Source organism: Carcharodon carcharias, chromosome 25 (assembly GCF_017639515.1).
Source record: "Carcharodon carcharias isolate sCarCar2 chromosome 25, sCarCar2.pri, whole genome shotgun sequence".
NCBI lineage: Eukaryota > Metazoa > Chordata > Chondrichthyes > Lamniformes > Lamnidae > Carcharodon > Carcharodon carcharias.
The window spans coordinates 20,489,423-20,506,140 of record NC_054491.1 but is presented as its reverse complement, the minus strand read 5'-3'; the positions used below and the strand labels follow the sequence as shown (position 1 = coordinate 20,506,140).

The 16,718-nt window shown below is 40.8% G+C and overlaps 1 protein-coding gene across 3 annotated transcripts in view; it reads left to right on the top strand.

Annotated features, from left to right (window-relative positions):
* The window catches only part of kmt2a (lysine (K)-specific methyltransferase 2A), a 150,574-nt gene that overhangs the window by 38,768 nt on the left and 95,088 nt on the right, over positions 1 to 16,718 (top strand). For all 3 annotated transcript variants that reach the window (XM_041174477.1, XM_041174478.1, XM_041174476.1), the window contains exons 2-3: positions 2,141 to 2,219; positions 12,815 to 15,474. In XM_041174477.1, coding sequence (XP_041030411.1) covers positions 2,141 to 2,219; positions 12,815 to 15,474 — 2,739 coding nt within the window. The remainder of the gene's footprint in view (positions 1 to 2,140; positions 2,220 to 12,814; positions 15,475 to 16,718) is intronic.

Sequence of the window (16,718 nt, the reverse complement as noted above, 5' to 3'; positions counted from 1 at the left end):
ATTAGACTGACTGAAGTTAGTCTGAAAAGACTGCATGCAAAATAACCAGAATCTGATAAAATACCAATAGCTAAATTAATTAAAGAAGAACCTGTAAAAGAGAAAAAGGAAGACTTGCATCTATATAGCATTTTCCATGACCACTGGATGTCTCAAAGTACTCGACAGCCAACAAAGTAGTTTTTAAAGTGTAATCACTGTTGAAATGTAAGAAGCGCAGCAGCCAGTAGGCGCAGAGCAAACTCTAGAAACGGCAGTGTAATACTGACTTGATAACCTGTTCTTTTTCTGGTATTGATTGAAGGATAAATATTGGCCATGACAATGGGATAACTCTCCTGCTCTTCTTAGAAATAATGCCATGGGATCTTTTACATCCACAGGAGCAAGCAGATGGGTGCCTGGGTTTAACATCTCACCTGAAAGATGGCACCTTAACAGTGCAGTGCTACTTCAGTACTGCACTGGAATGTCAAACTTGATTTTTGTGCCCAAGCCCTGGAGTGGAACTTGAACCTGGAACCTCATGACTCAGAGGGGAGAAATGCTACCAACTAAACCACGGCTGTTTTTCATACACCTTTTAAACTTGTACATTGTAACTCATGCCTATTGAAACATACATTGATAGGGATGTTTTTACTTGTGGGAGAGACTAGAACCTTGGGACACGGTTTAAGAATAAGAGGTCTACTGTTTAAGATGGAGATGAGATTTTTTTTTCTCAGCAGGTCATTAGCATGTGGGATTCTCTTTCCCCAGAAAACAGTGGAATCTGGGTTATTGAATTTATTCAAGGCAGACTTAGACAGGTTTTTGATAGACACTGTCATGAGGAGCAGACAGCAAAGTGGAGTTGAGACCACAACCAGATCAACCATGATCTTATTGAATGGCGGAGCAGACTCAAAGGGCTGAATGGCCTACTTCTGCTCCTAAGCCCCATGTTCCTTTGATTCGGGTCCAGTACGGTGCATGCTGCTTATGGTGTTCAGGTCCAGTTTACCTAATGTTAGTTAACTGAGCATCGCTTATTAAGTGTAGAAGTAACCAGTTTTGTTCTGTTTAAAAGAAAAAAAAAACAACCTCTTGTGTTGGGAAGTCATGAGGGGGTTTAAAAAAAATGAATAAGAATTTTAAATTTGCGTGTTGCTGAAAAGAGAGACGTTGTCGGAGCTTGGGCAGCACTTGCTGAACAATCCTGAGTGTGCTAAGGGCTATACTAACAACCAGTTTATGATATTCAGTTAAACTTGTAATGTGGCTCATTTACACTTGCTAGAAGCGGCATACATTCATGTTCAGGGACCCATTCTCTGCAAACAAAAGGAATATGTTCAAGCCTTGTGTCTTTTTTGAATTACCCAGGAGGCTTTGTTGGGGGGGGGTCTTTAGTTTCCTGTTGCTTTCTCCATGGCAACACTTTGGCCAATCAAAGTCAACTTGCCAACAATCAGCACCCTTTTCTCTTGCAGTATAAATTATTGTGATCATTTGAAATTTGGTATTCTTGTGTTTGTCTGGATGAGTGCAAGGTGAAAAGCTGTGGCAGCATATCTTTTTTTTTCAGCAATAATTTTAAATTTGAGACACTAGGGGATTGGTAGCCAGTGAGGGCAGGGGTGATAAAATAACTGATAGGAATAAAAATTTAAGCTAAGAGTGCCCTTCTAGTGAAAAAGACTTGACAGCGGTATCATGCTAATCTTTGCACAATAATCCTTTATAAATAGAGACTTGACACTTTCAGAGTTTGGCATCTTGCTTTGTGCAAATTGGGTTTGACATTTGCCAACAACAACGTTAATTTTACATAAAAGCAATTTATTGACTGTAAAGAACTTAGGGTGTCCTGAAGATGTGAAAGGCAATATAAAAATTTCTTTACCTACTCTACATGGCAAATTTAGTTTGCCAGTGACAGTCCGATGAACTGAATTGGGACGCCTGTTTGGAGCCTTGATGCAGCTCACTTGCCATATTTAAACAATATCAGAGCCTCTTCAACATTGGAATGGGTGGCACTCAACCCTTCGGTCACCCAAAAGTTAAAATAGACCTTGCTACTAGTCAGTCCAAGTGAAGTCAGCAGTTTATTTGATGTGTTTTTCTAATTTCACATTTTGACTATGTCTTTCAGGATGAACAGTTTTTGGGTTTCTGCTCAGATGACAACAGTGTTCGAAGCCCTACAAGATGCCATTCCAGACCCCAGAGAGGTAAATGTTGCCTTTTTTGTGCTGTCTGTTATATAGACATGAAAACATTGACCACCACCATCATCATCATGTGTGTTCTGCCCTAAGGCAGGTCCTTGGCTATAGTAGTCTTTCCATGTCTCCTGTACAGCCTTTTCATTTGCCAATAATTTCCTTAATTTAAAATAAAACTATCCAGCATTGATTTGTTCTTCCTCTTTTTCCTTGAAATCTTCCCTCCATAACTGCTCTTACAAGTCTTTTTCTTCTTAAGATGTGCCCCACCCAGATTCTCTATCTATTCCGAATTACTTTCTGCAAATTTTGTTTGTTCACTCTCCACTGCACTTCATCACTTGTTATTTTTTTCTGTCCAACTGAACCTTTTCATTCTACTCTGAACCCACATTTCAAAGCTATTTAGCAAGTTGGTCTCCTCTTTCCATAAGGTCCCATTCTTGCATCCATACAAAATAACTTTCCAAATCAACACTTTACAAGTTGCTTCTTGAGTTGTTTATTCAGCTTTCTGGTTCATTGGACAATGTTCAGCATTGGACAAATTCCATTGGTTATACTTTGCTAAATTTTAAGTTGGATTTCATTAAACAAAAGTCCAATTTCTAGGGTTCAAGTTACAAAATTTAAATCTTACCAATTTTTTCCGGACTTTTGTCCATCACTATAGATTCAGACCTCCACTGGGTTTAATTTCCTAGCTGGTGGAAGCTCACTCATCCAAACAGATAGTCGTATTGTGGGTGCTGGGCAGTAGGTTGTTGGACCACAAGTTGCATCAAAGCTGAGTCTGGACCTGTTCTCATCTGCTTTCCAGATGTGCATACTTTTCAGCAGATGTTTTTAGGTAGCAATCAGGAGCCTAATTTGAGCTGACTTTTTTTTTCTACATCCTGTTTATGGTCCAATTGCTTCTCTCTAGTTTGCATTGTTTAATATTTCATTGGGGAATGCACAAATAGGCCATCGGTAGAGCTCATATGATTCTGTTTTTAACATTTTGATCTTTGTGGCTGATGTTATACACAAATCTCTGGTTCATGATAGAGGAAAAATAGCTTCAAGAATCGTAAATTCTTGCAGCTCATATTTTGATGTTTCAGCAGAAGGAGAGTAGCGATTTCTCCTTAAGGAATTCAAGAATGTTTGTAAAAATAGCATATACTCCTGAGGATTTATGTCGGCGGTTTTTAAATGCTGTTAGACCCTTCACTGTTAGACATTTGGAAAATTTTGTTGTTCGTAAATAAGTTACATGCACACTCCCTGGGGCCAATTTAACACCTGGCGCAAACCACTTGGTTTGGCCATTGTTTCCTATATGAGGCTATGCAATTTTGCCCTGATCTGGTGAACTTCACTCTGGAGCTTGCTGGTTTGAGAGAGCAGGGCAATGACCAATTCTGACAGGGAACCATCTGACAATCATGAGGAGGGGAAGTGGCGATTCTGATTAGGCAGGGGTTGGCAGTAGGGCAGAAGGATTTTTGAGAGGTCCGAAGGAATAGACTTTTCTCTCCATCTGTGAAAAGACCATCAACCTGAAATGTTAACTCTGTTTCTCTCTCCACAGAAGCTGCCAGACTTGCTGACTATTTCTAGCATTTTCTGTTTTTTTAAGTTTCTGTACCAGTTGAGTTTTTTTTGGTGAGGTTTTGGGATCATCAAGGTTAGGCATTTTCCTGCACCATTGTGAATTTTTGCAGTTATGAAGAGAGATTTGACAAGTTGGGACTATTTTACTGGAGGTGAAAAGATTCAGGGAATCTTCAGGGAATACTGTATATGCTGGAAATTCAAAGTAAAAACAGAACGTGCTAGAAACATTCACCTAGTTAGGTGGATCTATGGAGAGAGAGTAAAAGGTAATGTTTTCGACCTAGAGCCATGATTTCTTCCTTTTCTCTAAGATTAAGGCTTGATAAGATTATGAAGGTTTATAATGTAAACAGATGGCTCGTTCCCACTGGGCAAAATGGTAATAAGAGGGCACAAATTTAAGGTAATCACAAAAATAATTAAAAGGGAGATTAGGGGAAAAAACCTATATGTAGAGGATTATTAGAATCTGAATTTTTCTGCCTCAAGCTGTTGTTGAAGCAAAGTTCATAGCATAAATTTTCCAATGAGCACTACTTTAATGTTGATATTAATCTAAAGTGGGTTAACACCAGTGCTAAAATAACATTGTAGAATCATAAAGTACAGAACGAGGCTGTTCAGACCATTGTGCTTGTATTGTCGCGTTGAGAGAAACCAATTAATCCCATAGCCTTGCACATTTTTCCTTTTCCACTAAATTGGTAAATTTAGGCTAATATCTTCTTAAGCGCTGATGATACAGTTGCTTAGGAAAGTAGCTTCTGAATGGTGTGAGTACCCAGTGTGAGAATGGGATTAAACTGGGGTTTCTGAGAGAGAAGCATACTTGTACAGCCTTGATGGGCTAAGTAACCTGTCACGTTCTATGTTACTAATTATGGTTCTTGCATTTTGACTGACAATTCTTGGCTGAATTGTGCATGGTTTTGTGAGTAATAGTCTCTGTGATTGTGAATGTGGTGCATTATTCCTTCTTATCTTCTGAGACCTTTCTGAAGTATTTGATGCACCATCCTCTGCTATCCACTCCTTGTTATCCTGTTCTCTGGGTCTGTGCTTGTGTGATTCCATTCCTCCCTGTCAGACCACAGCCTGAGTATTTTCAGCAATTACATGTTCCTGCACAACGCATTTTTCTCTAGAACCTTCCCTTGGCCTCCTCTTCTTCCTCATCTACATAGTACCCCATATTGGCATAAGTTGTAAGCATAAGAATGACTTTTCCTGTATATTGATATCTAATTACCTCTCCATGTTCCCATAATAATATTTGTGCTGTCAGACTGGCTTTGCAACATCAAGTTGTGGATGAGTCACAACCCCTTCCAAGTGGACAGCAGAAGCATCAATGCTATCATTTTTGTCTTCTATCTTAAACTCTGCTTCCTTGCTACTGACTCCTCTCTCCTTCCTGGCCATTTGCTTAAGCTGAATAGAGACCATGCAAATTGGTGTCCTGTTTGAACCGGAACTATACTTTAAACCCCATCTCTATGACTGTTTACTTCTATGTGAGCAGCAATACCTGCCTCTCGCACCGCCACCTTCCCACTGCTGCTGAAACAAACGCTTACAAAGTCATTTAGTTTATTCATGGTTTTGTCATATCTACAACTGATTCCTCTGATGTCCTGGCTGGCCTTCAATCCTTCACTCTGCATAAAGTCTAACTTGTCCAAAGCTCAGCCATTCATAACTTGCTGTGCTCTAAGTCCCACTGACCTTTCTCACTGACCCATGTTGGCCTTCTGTTACCTGGCGCATTGAATTTAAGACCCTTGCCTGTGTCTTCAGATTTCCCTGCTCTGCTCTGGTCCTGAATCCTCTCTTTGGTTCTTCAACTTTGATTTCCTGTGTATTCTCTCTTGTTTTCATCATCACTGATAATCGGCATTTTCATTCTGAGATTGGTCCCTTTGCTTCTCTGGCTCCATCTCACTCTCCAGTCTGATGACCAACCTATTGGTCATCTCCCATAAATTCCTCACCGTGATTCAGCATCAGTTCCTTATTTAGCTCTCTCCATTTTTAAAGTGGCTTATGTCATTTTCTACATTGCAGTTGCTGCACAAGTATAAGTTGTAACCACTTAACGGATAGAGAGAACCTGAACCAGTTGGCTCCAAATCTTTAATTCATGATGCCCACGATCCTGTGTAGCTCAGTTCTTTTTGTGTTTGTATTGTTTACTTACTAGCTTATTGTGTTTGAATTTCAATAATCGGATGTTTGGATAATGCTTCCTTAGTGCTCCTAGTAACTGGATAACTCTTCGAACAGAACAGAATACAAAGATCATTTAGCTTTAGATAAAAATAAGTTACTAGGTGCATGAAAAGAGAAAGACTTACAACTTACAGCACAGAACACCATTCAGTCTAACCAGTCCATGCTGGCCTTTATGTTCCACTGTAGCCTCCTTTCCTCATCTAATTTTATCAGCATAACCCACTATCCTCTTCTCCCTAACATGCTTATGTAGTTTCCGCTTAATTACATCTATTATTTGCTACAGCTGCTCCCTGGGGTAGCAAGTTCCACATTTGCACCACTCTCCAGGATTCCTTGCTTGATTTCTTGGGCATCTAATGTAACTCTAAGTGTTTACTCTTCCAAAACCATTCATAATTTTAAAAGCCTTTTGGGTCACTCTTCAGTCTTTTCAATATAAAAGAGACCCAACTCTGTTCATCCTTTCCTGATTGGTATAACCTTGCAGTTCTGGTATTTTGGTTGTAAATCCTTTTGCACCTTCTCCAATGCCTTTATGTCTGTTTCATAATTTGGCAAACGGAGCTGTGTAAACCACACCAAGCTTGCTGTAACCAAGGTTCAATACAAGTTTAGAAATCTACTTTTTTGAGTTATGTCTCTCTAGGAATAAGCCCTAGTGCGTGTTTGCATTTGTTACCGCCTTCTGACCTGCATTAAAACTTGTAGTTATTTGTGTAATTGTATCCCCAGATAACTTTGGTCCTCTACCAGCTTAAGCTCAGATTTTTGTCCCTGGGCCAGGTTCACCAGGTTTGGAGATTCCAAGCTCGGCGAACCCGACCTTTAAAAATGGCCGCCATAGGTCACATTTACATTTGGGATAGGGGTATGCAGAGAGTTAGAGCAGATGATCCCAGAGCGAATGCGCAGGCTGTTGGGTGCAGAGGTGGGCTGGGTGCAAGGCCATCTCTGTGCTCTAGCACTGTGTTTAAGTAAATAAAAGATAAAAACAAAAAACATCCCACCAGCCCTCACCCCCACACTCCCTATGCCAACCCATGCCCCTATACCCACCCATTGCCCCATACTCCTGAGGGGCAACTGAATGCCCCTCTATCCACCTCCCATGGCTCCTATATTCTGTATGCCAAATTAGTGTCCCTCTACCCAACCCCCAATGCTCCATACTCCCTATGCCAATTTAGTGCAAACTCAGCCCAACCCATGCCCCCCACCCACCACCCTTTGCCCTTACCCCCTCCATGCCAACCCACCTAGTATCCTTGGACAGTTCCTTGACAGCTTTGACATTTCTTGGACAGCCTTGAACTTCCTAGATATGTTTTGAAAGCTTTGACACTTCCTGGACAGGTTAGGCATTTTTGGCAGCTCTTTAACAGTTCCTTGACATCTGGACAGTTCTTTAACATTTCCTTGACAGCTGAACAGTTCCATGACAACTCTTTACCATTTTCTTGACAGCTGGACAGCTCTTCTACAACATGACAGTTCCAAAGAGTTTGTGCGTAATAAGTGTATAATCATGTTCACTTTCAACAACCCTAAAGGTGCCCTGGGACCTCTCCAAAGATCTGCTTGGCTATCCAAATGTATCCAGCAAGTTCAGACCTCCCCTCACCTGTTCTAACCTGCACACTCTTGATTCTACACTCTTGTTTTACCAAAATCCCGCTTCACTGGAGGAATCTGGTGATTTAACTGGCCAGCTGTCTGTGTGAATCACACGTGCGTGAGACTCAGCCCAACTTCAGTCCTGTCCCTGTAAAGAAAGGAAATGGCAGGTTTGTGGTTAGGGCTTAGAAATTTCAGCCATTTCTTTGATTTTTGTCACGATAGAGAGCATCTCCGCCGTGGCAATAATCCAGGCTGTAGATTCCTATTTTTGAAGCAATATTTGACCTCCTCGTTTTTCTTACAAAAATGTAATACCTCACTCTTATTTATGTTGAAATTAATTTGCTAATTATATGCCCATTCTGCAAGTGTATTCATGCCTTCTAGTAACTTGTCGCAGTTCTCCTTAGTGTTGACTACCTCTCCCAATTTGCTGTCACCTACAGATTTAGAAATTATATTTTTGATTCCAAAGCCTAAATATTTCATTCTGTTTATATAGCGCAATTTACAATCTCAGGACATAACAAAGTGCTTTACAGCCAATGAAACACTTTTGAAGTTTAGCCACTGATTTAAAGTAGGAAATGCAGCAGCAATGTGCTTATGACCAGTTAAATTTTTTTCAGTGCTGTTAGTTCAGGAGTGAAAATTGACCAGGATACCAGGAAGAACTCCCCATTCTTCTTCAAAATAATGTCATGGGACCTTATACATTCACCTGAGAAAGCATACAGGGGGTCAGTTTAATTTCTCATCTGAAAGGAGTGCTTCTTCAGTACTGCACTGGGATTGTTAGCCTAGATTTTCATGCTCAAGTGTCTGGAGTGGGTTGTGAACCCACAAATGACTCCGAGGCAAGAATGCTATCAGTTGATCCACATCTGATTGTAAGTTTTATTTGTGGAAAATGGGGCTCCAAAATATACACACAGGTGGCTCAAAAAGACAAAAGCTTGGATACTTTAGCTTAAGCTCATTTCACAAGAGATCCTTAGAGAGAGGGACAAGATTTATTCCATTTACTTGGGTTAGATTCAGCCTCATACTTCAGAGATGAAAATACACAGTTTACTAACTCAATCCACCATTGAGTCTCCCTAGTGTGACAATGTACAAATGTTCCCAGTTGTAAAGTGACAAAATTCTCTTCACTAGCTCTACCTTCAGCCATATAATTTTTATTTCTGCATTGTTCTTGTCCTTCCATGTAAAAGCAGGTGAAAATTACTGAATTCATGATACACTGTCAGGTGATTTTAGTTTATTGTTAGTAACTAGCTAGATTACATACTGTAACCATTGTTATTATTCTCTTGTAAAACCAGAAGACCCACTTTCAGTGGTTTGGGAAACTGCCAATCCCAACAGAGATTTTTCAAGAACTAATATGAATTTTTGTAAGCACCTTACTTGCACGCTACATGATATAGAAGCTGATACTTTAAAATTGCAAAAATCTGATGTAACTTAAAACAATTTCGTTTTTATTAAAAAAGATACTGAGATGCCTGCTTCAAATTAAAAAAAATTGTTTTGACATTGTTTTGGGTGTATTTATAGGGGGATGGTAGCATAGTACTAATGTTACTGGACTAGTAATCTGGAGGCCTGGACTAATGCTCTGGAGACATGAGTTCAGGTCCATTGCAGCTAGAGGAATTTAAATTCAATTAATTAATCTGGAATAAAAAACTAGTCTCAATAATTATGGTCATGATTGTTGAAACAACCCATCTGGTTCACCAATGTTCTTCAGGGAAGGAAATCTGCCACCCTTACCTTGTCTGGCCTACGTTAGACTCCAGACACGCACAATGTAGTTGACTTGTACTCGTACCTTTGAAATGGCCCAGCAATCCACTCTGTTTTAAGCAGCTCACTGCCACCTACTCAAGGGCAATTAGGGATGGGCAGTAAATGCTGGCCTTGCTGGTGACACTCGCATCCCAAGAACAAATAAAAAAAACTTGGTGTTACATACGCAGGAACCCATGAATACAGCAGACAGAAAAAAAAACATTATGGTCACTATATGTATCCACCATAAGTGTTGTCTGCCAGAGAAGGGCCCATTTCCTCATCAGCCCTAGGTCCAGATAGTAATCTTTTTACCTGCTCAAGGGTTCACCCAGATCGTTGATCTAGATGGTGAAGGATAGAAGGCCTAACATAGATTCCTGCAAGAGTCCACCGGTTAATTGTCACCACACAGAACTTTTACCATTAATGCCAACTGTTTACCTATGAGAATGCAAGCATTTCCTATCCAACCCAGGACTTATGCTCCCAAGCCCGCAGGGCTATACCTAATAATCATAGATTAATAGAATGATGCAGCAGAAGACAGCGATGCCGACTGTCATGCCTGTTCTGGCTTTTTGGAGAAGCTATCCACTTTGGCCCACTCCCCTTCCTTGTAAATGTTTTCCAAGCATTTATCCAGTTTGCGTTTGAAAGTTAAGATAAAATCTGGTCCCACTACCCTTTCAGACAATGCATTTCAGATCACAGCTACTGGCTGTGAAAAAAATGTCACATCTGGTTCTACTGCCAGCTACATTAAATCTGTACCCTCTGATAACAAACCATTCTGCTACTGGAAATGATTTCTCACTTGCTGTATCAAAACTGTTCATTATTTTGAACACCCTCTTTCAAACCTTCTTTGTTCTAAGGAGAACATCTCCAGGTTATAGCACATATGCATAATGTTTTTAAAGGGTATTAGGGCCTAGAAATTTGATCGCCCAGTCCCTTAAAACTTCCAATATGGTGGGTAGAAAACGCATGCACATTATGAGCCAAAATTCCCTGCCAGTCATATGTAGGCACAAAACAGATGTTGTTGCCTATGCCTGAAACAGACATCAAGGTATTTACACATGCAGCTAAGGGGCTTGTCACCTGAGGCCCTCTCTACCATATTGGGATGTTCTGAGGTGGCCGGTGCTGGCAGTTCAGGAAAATGTGGCTTATGTGCAGCCTAACAGACGATATTTAAAGACTGCCACCAAAACGGTAAAATCTTAAAATATATTTAACCTGAATGTGGATCCAGGAAGAGCAGGACTCCCCTGCCCATTAATCTGTTAAATCTGCAAATAGCCAAAGATGCTTTCACTTTGGGTGACATGCTTTTCAAACGGTGATGTGATATGAGAAGACAGTAACCTCGAAGTCCAAGGAAAATCACCTCCTTTGCTGATTTTCAGAGGAAGCAGAGAATCAAAGCATCTTACAACACAGAAAGACGACATTCAGGCTACCATGCCAGCTTTCTGAAAGAACTATCCACTTTGCCATGCCCCTTTTCCAAACTCCATTTTTTTTTAAAGCATTTTTTTTCAAACATTTATTCATTTCTCTTTAAATGCTGTTATTGTTTCTGCTTTCACCAGTGTTTTGGATGGGGGAATTCCACGTCCCAAGAAAAGACGAGAGTTAGGGGTGTCTTAGCAGAGGCCTTTAAAATTATGAAATGGTTTTGTAATATAAGAGTTTGGCACATATAGGATTGACATGGGACTAGTGCACAGTATTAGTCCATAGTGATGTAAGAGAACACATGACCTGCACCAAGGGGTCAGTCTAGTGTTGGACAGAGCTGTGTGCACAAACAAGCATGGAGACCGCTCCTTGCTTGACCCCTTTACTGTACATAGTTCTTGTAGTTAATAATTACATATAGTAAACCTACTTAAGGCTACGAAGATTACGTTAAGACCTACCACAGTACCCAACACCTAACAACAGGTTTGATAGGATAAATGTAGAAAAAATGTTTCCAGTGGTGGGGGAATCCAAAATTAGTGGTCATAAATATATGATGGTTACCAATAAATTCAGTAGGGAATTTGGGATAAACTTCTTAATCTGTAGTGGTTAGTATGTGGAACTTGCCACCACACGAGTAATTAAGGCAACTAGCATAGATGAATTTAAAGGATAATTGGATAAGTACTTGAGGGAGAAAAGAAAAGGGGGGTTATACTGAGAGGGTTAGATGAATAAGGTTGGGAGGAGACTTGGGTGGAACATAAACACCAGCATCAACCTGAATGGCCTGTTTCTTTGCTGTATATTCTATATGAAAATTGCTTTCCCTCTGATTGTGGCTGAATGCTGACACCTACCCTGTCCACCAATGTGCCCCTCCTGTCATGGCCACCAATGACCCTCTCCACCTCTGACTCCCAACATAGCCAGCTGAAAAAAGATTTTACTACAGATATTGCAATATTCTTGATCATCATTTCCACTAACTGTTTTGCTACTCTTACAGTTCTGTTTGTTGGCTTAATCTGAGCATGGGGGAAGGTGGGGAGGTGATGGCGTAGTGGTATTGTCACTGGACTAGTAATCCAGAGACTCAGTAATGCTCTGGGGTTTGACCTGGTTTTGAATCCTGCCACAGCAGATGGTGTAATTTGAATTCAATAAAAATCTGGAGTTAAAAGTCTAATGATGACCATGAAACCTTTGCCGATTGTTGTAAAAAACCCACCTGGTTCACTAATGTCCTTTAGGGAAGGAAATCTTCTGGCCTACATGTGACTCCAGACCCACAGCAGTGTGGTTGACTCTTAAGTGCCCCTGTTCAGTAGGCATTTAGGGATGGGCAATAAATGCTGGCCTAGCCAGTGATGCCCACAGTCCATGAATGAATAAAAATATTGATACCCAACCCTATTCATCTGAGAGTAATCTTTAAAATATTTTGGCTAAGATCGGTTTAGTCCTTTCAATTCATTATATTGGCTGTGTTTCTTCACATGTCCTTCTTTTGATTTTAAGGACATACATGGTTTTTGCATTGTAGTGATTTTAAAGATGGTACATTTTTCATCCTTATTCATACTATCTGCATCTAATAGGATAGTCCATTCAACCCGATTGTGAAGTGAGTAAGGGCCTATGCTAGCTAGCATAAAGAAAGCGCAGATCCATCGGCATCAGGAAAGAAAGAAAATAAAATTTGTTGGTTGTAGATCCTTAATAAAAACTGCTTTCTGTTTTTAGCATTTGTTTTTCAATCGGTGCTACTGTGATTACTATAGATGATAAAATAATTTGCCTTATGTTCAACATATTGTCCTGATTGATTTCTCATAATTTCTAACATAAAGATTTGTTTTAACTTCTAGTTGAATCACCTCAAAGAAAGCTTCGAGGAAGACAAAGGACGTTTTCTTCTCAGAGCTCAGATGTGTTATCGGATTCATCCTCTGCACTGTCCCCTCCAAACAAGCCAGAGTTAAAGCCTGTCGAAAAGGAAAAGAAGCAAGAATTAAGCAGTGGGGAGAGGAGGAGAGGTCGGCCTCCAGTGTTAAGCAATCCAAAGCTTCATATTTCGCATGAAAAAAAAGAGGCAACAAATGGGAAAACAGAAAAACAAAAAAGTGAAAAAGAGAAGAAAGTGAAAAAGAAAACTTCTGCATTACTGCAGCAGGCAACAAAAATCAAGAAGCTAAGGGCAGTCAAACTGTCCCCTTTGCAGTCCAAATTAAAGAAAGCTAAACTACAGATAAACAGCAATGGGGGCAAGATTGAACGGAGGAGAGGGAGGCCGCCATCCTCAGAGCGATTGAAAACCGTTCCAAAACTGCTTGTTCCACCACAACCCAAGAAGCAAAAGAGATTTCGTAAGGAGAAAGATGTCACATCAACACCAAAACCTTCAGTGACCAAGGAGGTGAAAACTGATGTCAGACAGAGGCCCCGCAGGATAACTAAACCAGTCAGAGTTGTTCCTGTCACAAAAAGGACTGATGCAACTATTGCAAAACAGCTACTGCAGAGGGCCAAAAAAGGAGCGCAGAAACGGATGGCTTCACCTCAGCTGAAAAATATTCGTCAGTTTATCATGCCAGTAATCAGTGCCATTTCCTCAAGGATAATTAAGACTCCAAAAAGGTTTATTGAAGATGACAGCTATGTTCCTCCTGTCAAAGTTCCACGCCTAGAGTCAACTCCAACTGGTCGGTTCAGCACAATATCTTGTGGGTCTAGTGAAAAGTCCAGTGCTGTTTCACAGCATTCTTCACAAATGTCCTCCGATTCTTCAAGGTCAAGCAGCCCCAGTGTCACCTCCACTGATTCACAGGCATCTGATGAACTGCAGACTCTTCCTGAAGTACCAAGCCAGTCCACAGACTTGCACAGTTGCTTAAACACCTCGCAGTCCAGTGAATCAGGAGGCACGGACAAAAAGGGTCACCGATTCTCAATGCTGGAAAGAAGCAATACGGCGAGCAAGAAATTGCCAACTTCTTCACCACAGCCAACATCATCATCTCCACCACCACCCTTGCTTTCTCCTCCCCCTCCTCTACAGCAATCTCCTAACATATCTGATCACTCTCCGTGGCTGATGCCTCCAACAATACCTTTCATTCCACCACCAACAGCTTTGCCAGAAAAGCGGAAATCTATCTTGAGAGAGCCGACGTTTAAGTGGACATCTCTTAAAAACCTGAGGCCAGAATCGCATCAGTACTTCTCCTCAGCAAAGTATGCCAAAGAGGGACTCATTCGCAAACCAATATTCGATAACTTCAAAACATCACCACTGACTCCTGAAGATGTTGGCTTGCCATCCAGGTTCCATGCGTCCTCCAGCACCCCGCCACCTCGCTTTTTCTCTCAGCTTCACCCTGCCTCCAGGTTTGATACTCATAAGAGAAGTCCTCTACTCCGTGCTCCGCGATTCACTCCTAGTGAAGCTCACTCCAGAATTTTTGAGTCTGTTACGGTGTCATCGCACGCTGTGGGTCGATCTTCGGTTTCTGCTTCAGGTAAAGGACATTCTTCCAGAAGGAAGAAGAAAGAAATGCATATTCCAAGCCGCACTGATTCAAAATCTCCCTCGCACTCCATGAGAACCAGAAGTGGACGACTGATTTCTACAGATTTATCACCAATCACTCCGCAGACATCTGTAGCCTCCTCATCTCCTGTAAGCTCCATCCTAACTGGTGCCTTAACTCCTCCTCTTGGTAGTTTGGTGCAGACTGAGGGAACAGTGAAGGATAAAGATGGTAGAACAAAGCTGGGGTCTAGACAGACCAGCACTCCAGGTGACAGCTTCACTGTAGACTCAGCCAGTCCAACATCTCCACTGTTTCCATCACTAGCACCAAGCGGCCAAAAGGACAAAGGAAAAAACAAAGACAGGTTAACTGAAGATTTATCCAAAGAGAAAGATAATGAGAAAGGGTCTGAGAAAGACAAAGATCGAGACAAAGAAAAGGAAAATAAACGAGAAACAAGGAAAGAGAAAGAAAAGAAGTCTCAGAGTAAGGGGACAGAGATTCAGTCTGCTGCATCATTATTTCTTTTTCCCAGGACAATGGATGAAGACAGAGCTATTACAGAGGATGTAGCTGCTTCGTCTTCAGTGAAGAAAGTTTCAGGGAGAGCCAAAAAGTTGATCTCAACAGATAAAGGCGGAGTGGCACAGGGAGATGGTCCTTCCTCAACATTGTCTGATGTGAAGAATAAAAACTCAAAGAAAGGCAGACTTGGATCTGAAGAGGTAGGGCTTGTGACAGGTGATACTGAAAACAGTGCAGCTGCTTCCATAGGCAATAAAGACAAGCCTGCTCCACATTCTTCCATTACCGCCATGTTCACATCTGGTGCTCTTAAACCTTCTGCACCCGCTATTAGTAATATGCTCGCACAAGCAGACAAGATGCCAACGACAGATAAGAGAGTTGCAAACCTACTGAGAAGAGCCAAAGCACAGCTCTGCAAAATCGAAAAGAGCAAGTCATTAAAAATAGCTGATCCAACAAGATCCCAGGTAATTCTTTTGATTTAATTTTATTTATAAAGAACATCTATTTGTCTTTGAAGTAACAGTATTTAAGAAAATGGAGTGCTGACACATTTTACTATGTTACAGGCACTATATAAATGCAGGTTATTGTTCAATGGTAGTTTAAGTAAAATTAATTTCTGTTGTTTACATGCTTAAAAAGTTCATAATTAAAAATGTTACTATTTGATGTTACGTAAGAAATTTAAGGAACAGGTGATGGTCATTAGGCCCTCATTCCTTTTTCAGAGATTGATCCAATGTGACTATGTTCCCACCATATTCCTTAATCCCTTCTCTCATGAAGGTGTGTATCTAATTGTCTTGATCCCATTTTTAACTGTTTGGTTTATTGGTCCCTCACCAACGAATGATTCTACAAATTAGTTATCCTTTCAGTCAAAGAAAGTTTCACCTGGTCTTATTTGTCAAATTCCAGCTCTTACATTGTAGCTGCTAATATTTGATTCTTTACAGTGAACATTTGATTCGTTTAATGATGTAATTTCCTTCGTAACCTTTAAGTGCAGACTCTTCCAAATAAAACCAGTAAGCTTCCTCTTAACTTAAAAGTCCGAGTTACCTAGAACTATCTTTTTCTTTTTCTCTGCACCTTGGCAATGGAATTAATATTTGAAGCGTAACTAGTGGTGAGTCAACTCAGCTCTATTTAAGAAAGAGACTATCTAGAAGCACACTACAGCGTTCTTGCATAAGAACAAGAGAGAGAGCACATCCTGAGTGGGGCACAGCCAGAATGTGTATTCAGAATTTGGTACAAAGCGGGAATTTGGTGCATAGGGGACGAGGTGCTCTTTGCATTATTTCCTTGCTATCCAACTTCTTAAATCTTCAGAGCGTGCTGCAGCAGGAGAGGCTACAAGGGAAAGGAATCACTGGTAAGTAGTGGGTAAGGTATTTACTACTTTAATCGCATATAATTTAAGGTCTTTTTGTGGTCTACTGTTTGTATATTCTACAGTAACGAGGATCATGAAAGAAGGGCCCTAGAGTAATTGACATAAAAGGTTTAATTTAAATGGATAAGTCATGGCAGGAGTGCTCAAAGCTGTGGCATGCTCCTCATGCTCCATGTGTGAAGCTGGGGACATTTCCAGTGCCCGGGACCAGCATGTGTGCAAGAAGTGTGTCCAGCTGCAGCTCCTGGAAGCTCAGGTTTCAGAGCTGGAACGGTGGCTAGGGACACTGTGGAGCATCCGCGAGTCTGA